The sequence below is a fragment of the Eptesicus fuscus genome, chromosome 5 (genome assembly GCF_027574615.1).
Source record: "Eptesicus fuscus isolate TK198812 chromosome 5, DD_ASM_mEF_20220401, whole genome shotgun sequence".
Taxonomy (NCBI): Eukaryota; Metazoa; Chordata; class Mammalia; order Chiroptera; family Vespertilionidae; genus Eptesicus; species Eptesicus fuscus.
In genome coordinates, this window is record NC_072477.1 from 59,899,610 (window position 1) to 59,916,205 (window position 16,596).

The following is a 16,596-nucleotide window of genomic DNA, read 5'->3' on the forward strand; positions in this document are numbered from 1 at the left end:
TTGGCTACTAAAATGTTTAAATCACATTTGTGGCATGTATTAATTTTATATTATACAATACTAGATGATCTCTGGGGTCCCTTCTACTTCAAGGTTCTATTTACATGGGATCAGATTCTTCAGGTACTTATTCCTATCAGAATATTTTCCATGTGACAATTTCTCAAATCAGTTTGGATGACTTACATTACATTTAAAAGGAACAAGAACCTTCCATGAAGATGGGGAAGGTAAAGATATAGGAAGGGTAGTTAGTGAACCAGAAGACTTAGTCTAAGGAAAGGTGTCATTATGGGTCAGACTTTCCTCAGGGTTCTAGCTGAATGCCTTCTGAACCACTAGTCCTTCTGGGGCATTCTAGACCTTATCAACTTCAGAAGGAATATTTTATTCAAGTAAATGCAATGATAACAACAGCCATGAAATAGAAGAAAAACCAACAGCTAAGAAAGGTATCAGACTATCAATATATTGAGTTGCACCACAGTGACTTTGAAACCCTGAGGAAACTGGCATTTATTTTAAATAAATACAGTGTAACATGTCTATTTGTAATACAGAAATCCAGATTAAACATTAACTGTGACAGAGAGATTTACTTTAATGCCTAAATTTGCCATACTGAGAAGTCATAAAAATATTTCATGCAGAATCTCTCTTGGCTAAAAAAATTATAATATCCTTTTAGCATACTTATTAATGTGAGACAGGGCTGCAATACAAATGTAGTCAGGAAAGAGTAAACTAACAAAGAGGGAAATAATTATTCACGATTCAAATATGTCATAGTCACAAAAATGAATTTTACCACCCTATTAAAATATTATAGAGATTAGCTCAGTTAGGATCCAAAATATGAGTATATAAATTAATTCAGAATTTGAACAAAGAAGCCTTAAACATCTTGAATATATTATAACTGACGTTTATTGAGAGAATGATAAAGAAAGTATAATTATTTAATCTGGAGAAGTTGATGTGATACTACTTCAAATAAATTAATATTATGAAAAAGAATTTGCAAAGGAATTTCAATATCCTTGGGATTAAATAGGGGAATTTGGTCCAAGTGCAGTGTCCTTTCCAACTCTTATTTTTCAAAACATTGGGAGTCCTATTGCTCTGCTTATGCTTTTATTGTCGCTCTGGTTAGACTGGTGGGAAAAATAATTTTTTCTTTTCTGATTTATCCACATTTTATCTGAACATGCATCCTAGTGCCCATTCATAGATCCTTTCCTTCTTCTTGTATTTGGTCATGTCATTATTTTATTAACATCATGATAGAAACTCATTGACTTAAGGAGAATAGTGCACTAAAAAGTGAATGCATTGTCTTCTTAGTGGATAGGAAAGCTGAGATTAAGGAAATGGTGCAGACAGAGAAAGAATGAGAATTTTCTCTGGGTTATCTATGCTTGAACTGCTTTTACAACAAGAGGAAAGGACAGGATGTTCAAGGTTTAAAGAATATTAAAGAGAAAAAAATTAATCAAATTAAGTTTACATCTTGGTACACAGGTGTGAAATGACTAGAAGAATACCAATAAAATTTGGATAGCGTTTCCTCTGGAGAGGGAGGAGAGTCATGGGGCTAATTAATTATAAAGGGAACTTTAGCTTGATCTGCAATGGCTTATTTCATTTAAAATGTAAATGGAAGCATCTATGACCAAAAAAAGTTAGCAGCTGTTTATTAAGAGAGGTAGAATATAAAGCCTCTTGGGATATAAGTATGTCACTGATTTATTATATGGTAATTGAGAGGAGAAAAATAGACATTACTTTAAATTATCAAGCTGGATTCCTTACAAAGGATCCCCAAATTTGTCTTGGGTCCCTCATATGAAATCTTTAGGCTGAGTAGGAAAAGGTCACGGGAGAAGGAAGAGGCTCTGAGGGGAGAGTGTAAGAGTTAGTCGAATAGTTGGAAGGCTATACTGTGGGGTATCGTGTAATAATAACCATCTTCGTATCAATTTCAGCAGCTTTGAAGGGCTATGATATCTAGCCCTTTGGAAATGCCTTGGTTGTAGGACATAGCAGCTGTAGCCACATGCTTTCCATCTACCCACCAGCATCAAAACACCAGTGAGCTCTGAGCCTTGCTCCTTCCCCGTAGTATAACTGCACTTCAAGCTAGCATTTCAAATAGCTAAAAGCCACCAGAGGGACAGACACACAGCCTGCTGCCCTGTGAATAGTCCAGTGGGAGTACATGTCTCACTGTTCCATCCTGATCAAGCTGTTGGATACCCCAAAAATTCAAGATCCAGTATCTGGACTTGGTTTGTTTAAGAGAGAGTGCTTTAGATCTCTGTTGAAGGGGGATATATTTTTTTTTGAAATGAAAATGGCAGCCATGGTAATTAGCAAAAATCATGATAATAACAATATCAACAATAAAAACTCAAATTAACTGGGCATTTATTATTTGACAGACATTGAGCTGAGCACTAGAAAGCTAATCTTACAGAATTCTCTCAACAACCCGCAGAAAGCTGAGGCTACAGGGAGACTAAATTATGTGCCCATGGGACTCTCAGCTAATAGATGGCAAAACAGTGATTCAGACCTTGATCGTGTGTCTCAAAAGCCCATGAGCACTAGCTTCCTAGCATTAAAAATTAAATTATCATCCCTTAACATCACTGTAACTATTTAACCTTCCCCACAAGGTTGGTCTAACCACCAACCACTGTGCTTTAGAAAAATTTTTCTAATGGCGACTTTCTCCACATCCCCTTCCACCTGTTTTTTTTTTTTTTGCAAAGATGATATGGAAAATATTGAAAAATGCTGACAGCATCCTGCAGCCCCAGGAGCTCACAGAAAGTAACTAACTGGAAAGTCATTAACTGCAGCCATAACTATTTTCTGTCCCCAAGAGAACCTCAGTACCTGGGAGCAAGACTCAGGGAGACCAGCACAGCGATGTGTAATGTGGTCCAATATGCATGTCAAACAACCAGGACTGTTGAAGGCACAGACTTAGGTACCTACTTCACATGAGATGACATTCCAGTATCACATTCTTTTATTACAGCAAAGCAGCAGAGGGTTAATTAAAAGCAATATCTTTGGTCTCTATAAAAAAGGCCTTTCCTCCCTTGCCAATATATGACTGTTTATACTCCCTGTTCATTTCTCCTGCCCTGAAGATATCTTATTGCCTGCTAAACTAAGTTTTCTCTAAATTGCTGGAGAAGAAAAACACCCCAAACTGCTTATTCCATCAAAACCCACTCCTATATTATATTGGCCAAAATGAAATCCACTCATCCAGGGCACCAAAGTTGATAATATGAGGAAAGGGTGCTTGATAAGATTTTTTAAAATCCTCTGGAGTCACAGTTGGTCATTACTTAACCTGTCAATCTTATGTATTCAGTAGGATCCCTTTCACCCCCCACTGGATAATTGCATTGAGTTATATTGTTTGAGTTTCTATCATATAAGCACCGAGAGGAAAGATAATATGACCAACCAGCTTCATATAGCGGTTAGAGTATTACCAAGTGTAAAAAGATGCTAAGTGCTGGTCATGATGGCATGTGACAAATTAACCCCTGCATGATGGCACAGTTGACTGGCCCCAGGGTTACACAGCTTCCTGATGGCCTTATTATTCACTGGAAGGTATTGGGTGTTTAGGTAGTGGTACCTGATTCTAATAACACTCTCAGGATATAAGTCTGCTAAAGCATTCTCTTCATGATGTAACATAGAGCACAATTGATTGGCCTAGACTGACATCCTGGCTCTGCTCCTTCCTTGTCATTTGACCCTGTATAGTAACTTAATTTTTTTGAATCTCACTTTTCTCATTAGTAAAGTGAGAACAAGGCTTCTTTTCCTTTCTGCCCCATTGGGCTGTTATGTAGATAAAATAAAAACTATAGAAAAATGTTTTGAAGAATAGGTAACTATTCTAAAATACACTGAAGTAGCTACGAATTTTGAATGGTGTGTGTGTGTGTGTGTGTGTGTGTGTGTGTGTGTGTGTGTGAGTGAGAGAGAGAGAGAGAGAGAGAGAGAGAGAGAGAGAGAGAGAGAGAGAGACAGAGAGAGAGAGAGAGAGATTGAGTTATGGGAATACAAGTAGAGATAGACTGGTTTGGAGGACTTAGATTTATTATTTTGTTATGATTTTAATGCTTTCTCTTCACTTTAGAGATTGGTTACCAGTCAATAATTATAGTTAAAATTTTAGTATCTACTTTGATACTACCTGGGAAACCCACCAATAAGTTACCTTTAGTCTGCTGCGAACTTCCTGAACAAAAAATGGATTAGTTCAGCTATGAGTGATGTTTATCTAAGACATGGAAAACTTGGTTTCGGTTCCTAGGTATGTATAGTGTTAATCAAGTTTATCAAAATATCTAATCTGAATTCTCTGTGCTCTCAGTTAAGGCCATGATGTCAGGTTCTCTCCTCCCAGGTTGATCTGTTAATAGCACCCTCTGGCTCATTTCATCCTTTTATGTTTCTGTGGACAGTTATGACCCCAAATGCCTTCACTTTCTTTATTTATTTCTGGGCCAGCTTTCTTTTTCTTGACTCAAAGGCCATCATTTGGAATATTTATCACTTTTAGTTGGTCTCCTATGAAATCAGAAAGACATTTTATCCACTCATTTAAATTCAGGATCACGGTCTTTGCTCTATGAACCAAGGAAAAGGGCTCTTGTCCAAGCTGCCTTGCCATTCTCCTGTCACTGCATGTACCCGTTCAGCTGACCTAAAATAACACAAGGTGCGCAAGAAGGAAGCAGCACTTTTCTGGGATGAAGTGGCTCTTACCACAAAGACTTCACAGCAGATGCAAAGGCCACTGTTCTTGGTGAAGGCGTGAGTTATGTCTAAGAGAGCGGGTCTTGTCATGGGTCCCCCTGTTAGGACAATGCACTGGGGCCTGGAAGTGGAGAAAAAGAAGATGTGAGAACTGACTGTTGCAAGAAGTCTATGAGCTCAGAACCACCCCGGTGGAAATGGCAGGTGCAGAAGGCTTGGCAAAATGGAACCAACTCTCTCTCCTCTATGTATTTCTTGGATTTCTCACCAGAAGTCTTGAGTCATTTGCCTGCCCATCTTGTCCTCCCTATATTCTTAGCTTAGTTAGTGAGCGCTAAAATGTAAAGTAAGGAAAGGAGGTCTTGGATTCCCCCTGTCTTGTTTCCTCTGGACACCATCCTATTCCAAATCCCAACACAGCCTGTCCTTTTTCCACCCAGTACTTTCGTTCATTCTCCTTTCAGAACTTATGTTTCCAGGTTCCATTCAAAATAAGATCTACCTAATAAAGAGCTTAAAGTGTTACTTCTAAGAGAATTCAGTAAGCCACACAGCATTAAGTTGAATGGAGACAGCACCAAGGATTAAGGTTTGTGGGTATATGAGGACATCACTGTAAAATCACCTCACTTAGCTCACCTCAGGTCACCTCTGTATCCCCATGCACGGAAGGTGGCCCTCGGCACTTTGAGGGTTTCTAGTTGGGGGTGGGTGTAGCTCAGAGTGGAAGAGAAGAAGCACTTGTTTACAGAAGGTGCTGTCATGAAAATGTGGTAGTTTGTATGACTGCCTAGTCTTAGATTATACCCATAGCAAGTGACTACTCTAGTGCATTTGTCCCCCATAAAGAAAGGCAACTTCTAATGTGGAACAACACCAGGATACTGGAGAAGCCAATTTTACCTGAAATTTTTCACATGGTCTTCCACTGTGGTTAATTCCAGAGCATTGTCCAAAGCACTCACGTAGGAAAGAGCCTGTGTGGAGGAGCCCCAGTTCACATCTGCGGATGAAAGGGGAATAAGGCATAAAAAGTATTGACCTTCACTCTGTCTATGGTGAATAATTTTTATAAGTGATTCCCTCTTATAATTTTCCCTGGCTATGTCAGCAGTGCCGAGTGCACAAATTAGAGAACATTGTTAGAGAACATTAGAAAGAGCATTGTTCTTCTATGAGCATTTTGTGAATTCTTCAAAGTAAGACCTCTCTTTCCAACTAAAGATCAGATTTGAAAGCTTATAACCTCGAAATTCTGATGTGTGGTGAGGCTGGGTGATAACCACACTGCAGACAATAGACTTGGGAAAATGATTGGCTTCTGAATAAATTCAAGGGTTCTTCACAAATTCTTAAGCTGAATAAAAAGAGTCATTTGTATACACAGATAGCGTGTAACAATCTTTATATTTGACATTATAGAACTAAATAGCTCAGTAATTCTTACTTCTGGGTGTCCATGAAGAGGGTCAATCATTATTAAGATTTTAGTTTGATCTTTTAGGACCTAATCTTCATAATAATAGAGGTAAACACTACCATACTTTGCTTTTTTCTTAAAAAAATTAAATATTAGATGGATTATCTAATTTTTATAAGAGAAAGTCCCTGATGGAATGTACAGATTCACTCCACATGGCAGACAGAGCCATCTCCCCAGTCTTGCTTTGAAGAGTCACAGAAATGGTGGGGGATCATTATCTTCTGATAAAGAAGATTAAAATTGATTAAGTGTTGACTATGCACCAGGCATTTAACATACCTTAATTTAATTTATATTTATAAAAACCCTACTAGTCAATTGAATGTGTATAAAAAAATGAACTTTGAAGCATATCTCACATTATATACAAAAATTAACTAAAAATGGATAACAAACATAAGTTCAAAATTTAAAGCATTAAAATTTCTAGAAGTTTGTGACAATGGATTAGGGAAGAATATCTTGGTTAGAAGCAAAAAGCCAAACCATAAAAGAAAAAAGTGATAAATTAAACTTTATAAAAATTAAAACTGCTCTTCAAAACAAACTATAAGAAAAATAAAAAATACAAGTTATAAACCTATAGGTAATATTTGCAAAACACATACTGTAAAAGATTTGCACCCAGAATTTATAAAGAATGTTCACAGCTGAATAATAAGAAAACAGTTCCAAAAATGGGCAAAGGAATTAAAGAGACACTTAACTAAAGAAGATATATCAATGGCAAATAAGGCATTCAACATTATTGGTCATTGGGAAAATGCAAGCCTAACCACAGTAAGATAGTACTTCACATCTATTAGAATGTTATTATTTTTTTAAATCAACTGACAATACTAAGTGCTGACAAGGATGTGGCACAAGTAGTATATTCATTTATTGCTGGTAAGAATGGAAAATGATACTACTACTGTGGAAAACACTCTGGCAGTTTCTCATAAAGTTACATCTACAGTTATTATATAATCAGAAATCTCACCCTTTGAGGAATGAAAACATAGGCCCACATAAAATCCTGTGTGTGAATGTTTATAGAAGCTTTATATATAGTCACCCCTGAGCTGAAAACAACCCAATGTCCATCAACTGGTGAATAGATTTTTTAAAACATTTGAGACATATTCACACAATGCAATACTACTCAGAAACAAAAGGAACAATTACTTATACACACAATAACATGGATGAATCTAAGAGCATTATGTCAAGTGAAAGGAAAGACTCACAGTCTATATAAAATAGATTTCATGTCATATTCTCTAAAAGGCAATGTCCTTATTAGGACAGCAGTGGTTGCCAGGGGTTAGGTTGTAGGGAAGATTGCCTACATAGAAGTGTCAAGAAACTTATAATGATGATGGAAATGCCCTCTGTCTTGATTGTGGTGGTGGTTATAAGACTGTAAGTTTGTAAAAAATTATAGACTGTACATGTAAAAGGGGTGAGTTGAAGCAAGTATCACTCAAGTTCATTGGGATTCCAATTACAAAATACTTAACCCAAAGTAGGAAACTGTGAGAGAAACACTCCACCATCCAGTTTATAATGAATGCTATCCTTTCAAAACGTTCTCTTCAATTAGATATCAAATGGCAAAAGGCACATGAGCATTAACCTAACTCTGTGGTCGGCAAACTGCGGCTCGCGAGCCACATGCAGCTCTTTGGCCCCTTGAGTGTGGCTCTTCTACAAAGTACCACGGCCTGGGCGAGTCCATTTTGAAGAAGTGGCATTAGAAGAAGTTTAAGTTTAAAAAATTTGACTCTCAAAAGAAATTCAATCGTTGTACTGTTGATATTTGGCTCTGTTGACTAATGAGTTTGCCGACCACTAACCTAACTCATCAAGGGCACTGTGATTATCTTGCTAGATTATCAAGATTTTTATATCTCAGTTTGATTGAAAAGGAAAGAAACCATTAAAGCCACATTTCTATATAACTTCAATAAAGGTGGACTTATTTGAACCCCAGAAAAATAAATAAAAGGGGTGAGTTTTACCATATGTAAATATACCTGATAAAAACACATGAAGTAATAAGAATAAGCAACAAACAAGCCCCTCCAAGGTAGTTGCTACTTTCTCTGCTTTACTTGGGGATTAAGAGTAAGGGAATTGGGGGCGGGGGTGCGGATCCCTGAGACTGGATCGAAGTACCTGACTCTGTGGTCTCCAGCCTCTCCCATCTGCAATCTATCCAATTCTCTCATTTTCTCAGCAATTTGTTCATGTCCTTTTCACTTTACCTACTTATATTAATTTATTATATTACATAGTTCATTGCTTATGTCTGGATCTGTGAACTCCTTGAGGACAGGGACTATATCTCATTTATTAGGACATTAGAAGGTGATGTAATGAGAAGCTTGTGGGGTTTGGTCTCATACACACTGTAGTTAACATGTCAGCTCCATCAGATACTGACCATTACCTTGGCAAGTGGTCTACTCTTTGAACTCCAGTTTCTTCATCTGTAAAATGGGTATAATAATACTTAACGTGCAACATTATTTTGAGTGCATGATAGGTGCTCAACAAAGTTACTTATTGTTATATTACATTATATTATTAATATCCACCATACACATGGCACACCTAAGTACACAGGAGCTGCTCACTACCTGGTTATTGAATAAAGGGGTAGTTAGAAACTGCTTTGTAAACCCTCTCCGATAGAGTCCTTCATATCTTACCTGGCTTCTTATAGGTCACATAGATGTAGAGGAAGAACTCAATGATGTAGGTGATAACAGCTGCCCACCAGTTGATGACAAACATGACTGCACAGCACAAAACAGCTCCAAAAAGAGATACCCACATGTTGTAAATCCCATATGCAGGTCTCCATCCTGAAAGTAAAAAACCAAATCTATGTGCACAAGAAAATCTTCCACACTATCACCATCATGCCATTGCATATGATCAGAATACAAGTAACATGTTTCTTCCCAGCATAGAAATAAGAATTAGGTCAAGTTTCCAACTCTGCTATTAGTTTTCTGTGATCTTGGATCCCTGGCCTATGGAGGTGTAATTACACCAAATAAGGATGCTGTGAAATACAGGAAAATGTGTCTCTCGTGGCCCCTCCTGACTCCCTGCGTGTCCCCTGATTGTCTTCCCAAACTACAACACCTTGAGCACCTCATATCTATGCCAGGAGGAGTTCAAAGGAGGCAGGAGGGATGGAGAAGTGGGTCTTGTGGGGAGGGTGGAGGAATTCCTTGGTGGGCCAAGGAAGAGAAGGTTAAGACAATGGGCTTACTTTCCCATGAAAAAAGCAGAGCAGTCATCAAGTAAATCTATTCATTTCCTGCTAGCTCTTCCTTTACCTCCAGAGGAGGATGCTTGCCCTTTCAGAAATAATAATTAATGGGAAGAGAGGAAGACATTTGTCTGCAATGTCTTCTTAAACCAGATGCATTAATATGTTTTGCATTTGCAATGAAAATATTTCTCACGGTTCATATATGCAAGGGGGTTTCCCATGTTTTACTATTAGTTCCCTGAAATTAAAGAAGCTGGGAGACGGTGAGGTCAGGATGGGGAAGCTCTGATTTGAAGGGTACATTTGGCCTCTGGATGAAGTGCATTTTAATTTGGAGAGGCCAAAACGCAACAGAACTTTCAGTCTTCTGGAGCAGTTTCCTAAACGGCCACAAGATGGATACAGCACTTTGAGAACATCACGGGGAATGCCCTTATTTTGCAAGTCTGGCTGTGCGTGCATGTGTGTGTGCATGCGTGCATGCGTGTGTGTGTGTGTGTGTGTGTGTGCGCGCGCGCGCGCGCGCGTGCATGCGCATGTATATGCAATAGAGAGAGAGGCTTGGAGAGAGAACGAGAGAGGTGGGGGAGAGTCTCAATTTCTGGGTCTTTGTATCTATGTGTCCCCCTCTATGCGCTTTCCTATTTTTCCTCTTTTCCTCTTTCCTTTTCAATCTTTCCCCTGGCAACCTCTATTACTTTAAAAACGAACGTAACAGGGCATGGAGGCACACATTTCTATGATTTGCTGTATCCTCTGACTAGAACTTTCTGTTCTCTGCTTAAAAGAAGACAACACAACAGACACAAAAAGTCCTCAGTGTTTTCCGGAGCCCAGTGGCCTTGGGTGGATGAAGGCTCCCCTTCCATCTACCTTTTGTCTTACTGGCAGCAGCGTTTTCAACTGTGGCAGGCCCTAAGACAGTGGAAATGTGTTTATATCCCTGATAAAAGTCCTCATGGCGAAGAACTTTCTGAAGGTCGATAATGACAAGTCTCTGTTCTGGTGGAAAGGCAGAAGAAATCCTACTGGCCAATGGGAGCAAATTAGAGGTGATAAGTGACTAGATGGTGGAAGATTCCCGGGTGTGAATTTTGCTCCACTTTAAATCACAGTCTGAGAGCGCAGGGATGTCAGCAGCTTCACTGTGAATCTGCATTGACTACTCTCAGCAGGTAATTATGGGAGCTACTCATCCTTCTCTTCTGCACTGTGGGCAGGAAACAAATTGATAGTAAGGAAGTTTCAAATATATACATTTATTCCACTTCTGTGGTCACTTTCACCGAGGAAATAAATAGTGATGTTTTTCTACTGCTGAAATAAATGTGGTTTCTCTTGCAATGAATAATTTATTGCCGCAGGAGAAAATTGACTTTACGGTTGGTCAGAAAGGCCACTGCTCAAATGATTCTTTTTCTATTGCATAAGTTACCCCCCCAACTCACCAAACAAAGTGGATTGCACTGCCCACTAGGATATAAGGAAACAGATAAACAAATTAAGTACTTTCACTGACTCATTTCATTTTATTGACACTAACCATTGTTGGCTTAGGCTTATTTTAATTTTAAAAAGTCAACTTACCGGGGGATTTGGCATAAGAGGCATGGAAGCAGGAGAAATTAATAAGTGCATATGAGGCCAGGAAAAAGTTGGAGATGATGGGCGCAATGGTGTTCAGTTCCGCTGTGAACAAAGCAGAAATGAGCATGTACATCTGAGTGATGAGACCAGGGGCTGAACAGCTGTTGCAGCCTGGAAGCTTGACTTTATTTGGAGGCTGAAACCATAGCTAGCATCTGTCAAAGTTTAAGAAATTAGTGATTTTTCTTTGGGGCTGCATTCATTTTAAGACCTATTCTTAGCCAGAGTTTCTTTTCCATACAGTAAGAAGCAAGAAAACCTACCAATCTGAAAATAGGCAATCAAGTCCTCTACTTGCAAAAAAAATTTTAAAAATTGAGTGGGAATGGGTAGAGGGTTTGGGGATGGGCAGATGATAAGCCCCTGTGGCTATTCCAGGGGTGCCAAATCCTGTGTTCTTTATCTGCTATGCACGCCCAGGCTCCGCAGAGTGCCAGATTAGTTAAATTCCAGAAATGCCTACTTGGAAATCTCTCTGCAAGTACTCAACTTGCTCTCTCTGACTTTCAGAACCCTTGTTAGTTATTTCTAGAGAAGTTCTACCAAATTTGTAAAAAAATGTTTTACTACTATAGCTAAACATCAGTATGACTTAATCCTAGCTGAATTATTTATGTTGTGATAGAAGAAATAATTTAGAGGTAGTCCTATTTCTCTGAATGTCAGATGTCTATCAATCTCAGTGATGGAAATGCAGGGGGCAGCTGGGTGTGGCTTAGAACATGGGGGCCAGCAAGGAGGTAGGCAAAAATAGCTGGCACACACCTGGAAGCTAATCTGCATTGTTCTAAAAGAGTGATTTTTAAAGATACCATTGAATGTATACAATTTTTAAAACTTTGTTTATTTGACCACTTAAATGCAGTAAAGGGCAATAATTCGAAGTCTTAACGCTTAAATTACATAACCGAAACATCTCTACAGAATTACATTTTAATTTAATTTTTTTTAAAAAAATCTAACAAACCTTGTTACCTTATAACAAATATCTTCAACCTCGTGGGAATCTTGCAAGGATTCATGAGTTACAGCCACTTCCTGAGTTTATGTGCTAAGAAGGAGCCCTCATCCTTTGGCATCTCTGTGCTGAGAAAGGCTCCGCCCATCTACGCATAGCTACCATCATCCCTACCTCTTGCTTCTTTTCCTCTAAGCTCACCAGCAAAAGTGATGCCTTAGGGAGCAGTGAGGAATGTGCAGGCTACATTGATGCCTGTGCCTCTCCAAGATTATGTAGCTGTTTCTATAGTGTCTAGGGAGCAGGAGATGAGATTAAATCTAGTTTAAGTGGTTCTCAAACTTTAGTGGTCTATGAATCTCTTGAGGAACTTGTGAAAAATGCAGATTCCTTGTCACCAGAGATTCTGAATCTAACTTGGGTTGTGCCTGAAAATTTGCCCTTAAACAAACCTGCAGGTGATTCTGATTCTGACACAGGTGGTCAACGGACAGCATTTGAGAACAGACTCTTTGACTGTCCTGCTAGCTGCCGGGCTAGATGATGTAACGACTAGTGGCAGCTGGGGGAGACTCTGGGCTTAGAGAATAACGGGCTGGTTGGGGGATGGATTCAGTTACATTTGGGTGGATGAATTTCCAACACTCAGATTCAAAGAGATGAACGCCCGAAGCCCACCTCAGATCTTTTAAGGCCCTCTTCCCTCAAAGTTTTCTCATTTCCCTCTTAGACAGACTCCTCTATTCCCCAATGGAATATTGAACATAAAGCAGGTAACTTTTCAAGCTAAAAGGAAAACCTTATGAGTAGCAGAAGAGTTATTTGGCTTTGGGTAAGAACAAGAACACTACTAACCAATAAGGATGAACGCCATGGCTATCACGAAAGTGAGGATGTATCCTCGCAGCGGCTCGTTGTTTTTCCCATATCCTTTTGCGAAGAACTGCAGGGCTTTGTAGATGTTGTCCTTGCATAGAGCCTAATGGGAAAGAAGAGGAGAAACTCATCATTTGTATCTCTGTGCTGTCGTTTTCCCTGGGTGATTCAGACAAGAAGACTGGGCGAAAGATGGAGTGATACACAATATGAGGCACAAGTTAACACTGAGGTTCATCATTCTTTATATTATTTGAATCGATATTGACTATGTGGCAGACATAGCATTTGAGCCAGATGCAAACATTAAAGTGTTTCAGCAAATGATGGAAAATGATTGCCGGTGAGAAGGAATATTTCAGGTTGATCCATGGTCAGCGGGCAACAGCAGTGGGGAGAAACACATGCGCTGTATCACCTGGAACACTTTGGGAGCGCTGACAAGGGAGGCCAGGGCCGAGGAGAGCGTTGCAGAAAAGATGCCAGCCGTGATGAGGGGGCCGAACCCCGACACCATGCTCATGACCTTGAGAAGAGAGGTTCAAGTCAGGAAACTCATCCAATGGACAATAAAAACAAACAAACGGACAAGCAAATAAATAAAAATAGCCATATTTTTATTCAAATGCTTTCCTTTCCACTTTCTGTGTTTTGAAATTTCTTGAATAAGCTAATTGCTTCTAATCAGATTTCTCCCTCTCCTGCTCATTTCATTCTCGAGTTGTTGTTTTCAAGATGGAAATGGCCTTTTTGTTGATTATAAAAATAATAAATGCTCACTACCATACATCCAGAAGATACTAGAAAGAATAAAGAAAGAGGTTTCAAGGGTTTTGACAGCATTTCCCCCCTCTGTCCTTTGTGTATTTCCTTCATTATGGGAAATTCTATCTCACAGAAAGTGGTGTTTTAATAAGGTTTGGGGAGGGACTCAGCTGTTTACCAGACCTTTAAGGCATTAGTCTTTCTTGGTCTTCCTGGGCCTAGAGGCTTTGTAAACCTTTGCTTTTTCTGTGCTCATTAAACACAATTTGAGGTCTTAGACATGATGAGAGTCTGTCCATTTAAGTCATATTTTGGAATAATGACTTCAGCTGAGTTAATTTCTCTTTGTTGGTTGTTAAAATAGATGAATGAAGCCTTCATGACAAATTTGCTTCTCCTTCTGCTCACTCATTGTTTAGACAAATTACTATGTTTCAAGTCTTACAGTTTTCCCAACTTCCCTTGTCTCTCCCCCTCATCTATTTCCCCCCCACCCTGCCCCTCTGCCACTCACAATTTCCCTGTTGGCCTTGTCTTCCAGGACCACCAGAGAGGCTGTTCCTAAGCCGAAGCCCATGCAGGAAACGCATTCCATGCTAACTAATCTGTCTCTCCTCCCCACCATGAACTCTTGCACAATTGATTGGGAGGTACACAATGTCGGGAGGTGATCCTTCCCTGGTGGTGCAATTCACACAAGTGCCTGTTCTCCCCGACCACAGTAAATGTAACCCCCGGATTTGCTACATGTGTGCCTGTATGTTTCCCTTCCCTCTCACACCAATTGTTCTATGCTGAATTCAAATCAATCAATAATCAACCAGTTGCAGGGTCTGAAGTGTCATTATACATGATGTTATCATAATGAAAACAATGGCAATCAACATCGTTATAATTACTGCAGCTCGAACCTGGAAATTGTTCATCAGCCCATACTGACATGGTTCATGTTGACATCTTGAGAAGTCATAGCCCAGCCCACAGGCCGCTGAACCATTGCAGTTCATCCCAGAAATGATGGTGTCATTCATGTTCCCAGTGGCATCTCGGACCACACAGGCCCCTGGGGAAACAACAGTGGCTTGTCATTTCTTTAGCTTTGTAAGAGTTCTCTTCCCTTAGGGGTTTCTTCCGAAAACATACTTAGTTTGTTTTGAATCTGAGCAGGTGCATTGACTATCCTGTCTTCATTGCCAATGCTCCCTGGGACATGGTACCTGAGGATTCCCATCCTCTGAAGCCTGGGGGCACCCCCTGTGTCTAACAGGCTGCCACTTGCACTGCCTTGGGTGGTTTCAGTCCTAGCTCTCACTTGTCTCTGTAAGACTATTGCCGGTTGGAATACCTTACTTTCTGATCCCTTAAAATGCAAAAACAGTACTTTGCACATAGTACATACTCAATTCAGATTTCTGGCTTAGTGCTACTGATTCGGTGTTTTTCAAATAGGCTTTATTGTCTCATTTGTGAGAGAACCAAGGGATGGCATTATTGAATTCCAGTAATTAAGAGAACCAAGCTCTTGCTTTCAACTAATGATATTCCTTGCATACTATTTTAAACAGTTACAATTATACTTGACTGGAGGCCTGGTGTACGACATTCATGTACTGTGGGGCGGGGAGGGAGATTCCCTCAGACTGGCCTGTGCCCTCTCAGGGAGCAGGCCTAAGCTGGCAGGCAGACATCCCCCAAGGGGTCCTTAGCACAGGCAGGAGAGGCTCCCACCACCGCTGCTGTGCTTACCAGTGGTAAGCCTGGCTTCTGGCTGAGCGGTGCTCCCCCTGTGGGAGCGCACTGACCACCAGGGGGCAGCTCCTGTGTTGAGCATCTGCTCCCTGTTGGTCAGTGCGTGTCATAGCGACCGGTCGTTCTGCAGTTCGGTCAATTTGCATATTAGCCTTTTATTATATAGGATATACAATTTTAATGGTTTAAATAATAAAATATTTGGGGATAAAATATTAAGATTTCTTAATTAATAGTAATGGTCAAATAATATTCTATCAAATATTTACCTCAGTTTATTCCATTTTTTTCATACATTTAGGTGTTCTTATTATTTTCTATTATAAATATTCTACGAACATCTTTATGCATATATATTTTTTTGTATCTTAACATATTTCTCTAGGATAGATTCTCAGAATTGGAGTTATGAACTTTTTAAAGATCCTTAATATATATATTTTAATCACCAATATTCCCTATGAATTTTTCTAACTATAATCTGACATTATGTATTTAATAAGGTTATTGAAATATGTGAACATAGGTATGAAACATATACAAACTTTTCTGAACTACCTGAAGGATAAATACTGATGCCGACCAACAAAACTGTTCTTTTTGCTTTTCAAACTCCAGCCAGGGTGAGTTCTCACTCCTTGCGAATAACTGTAAGAGAGGTCCTGTGGTAGGTAGGATCTAATGGGAACCCTCGGGCACATTCATAGTCTTTAAATCCAGGAAAGACTTAAGAATCATAGAATCTGCAAGTTGAAAGAACCACTTAAAATAGTCAGTGCAGAGATTTTTTTAATATAGTGGTCTGCCAGCTTGGCGTAAACACTTGAAATTATGGGTGCTGGTTATCAAGAATGATCCATCCCAGATTTTACTTCATTGCATTGTTTATTTATGTTGAGCTGACTTTTCTAAATCATGTATTTTGACTTCTGCATAATAGAACTCCCCAAATTCCCATGAAGCCATGCCATGAACCATTATTTACACTAATGACAAGCCATGGACCCATGACTATCCTTCTCCTATTCTGGGAAAAGTATAGAAACACTG

At 39.4% G+C, this 16,596-nt stretch overlaps 1 protein-coding gene across 3 annotated transcripts in view; it reads right to left on the reverse strand.

Annotated features, from left to right (window-relative positions):
* The window catches only part of SLC12A1 (solute carrier family 12 member 1), an 85,116-nt gene that overhangs the window by 36,292 nt on the left and 32,228 nt on the right, over positions 1 to 16,596 (reverse strand). For all 3 annotated transcript variants that reach the window (XM_008143117.3, XM_008143116.3, XM_028147679.2), the window contains exons 10-16: positions 14,709 to 14,860; positions 13,451 to 13,558; positions 13,012 to 13,135; positions 11,139 to 11,240; positions 8,977 to 9,132; positions 5,701 to 5,800; positions 4,807 to 4,918 (exon numbers count right to left, since the gene is read on the reverse strand). In XM_008143117.3, coding sequence (XP_008141339.2) covers positions 4,807 to 4,918; positions 5,701 to 5,800; positions 8,977 to 9,132; positions 11,139 to 11,240; positions 13,012 to 13,135; positions 13,451 to 13,558; positions 14,709 to 14,860 — 854 coding nt within the window. The remainder of the gene's footprint in view (positions 1 to 4,806; positions 4,919 to 5,700; positions 5,801 to 8,976; positions 9,133 to 11,138; positions 11,241 to 13,011; positions 13,136 to 13,450; positions 13,559 to 14,708; positions 14,861 to 16,596) is intronic.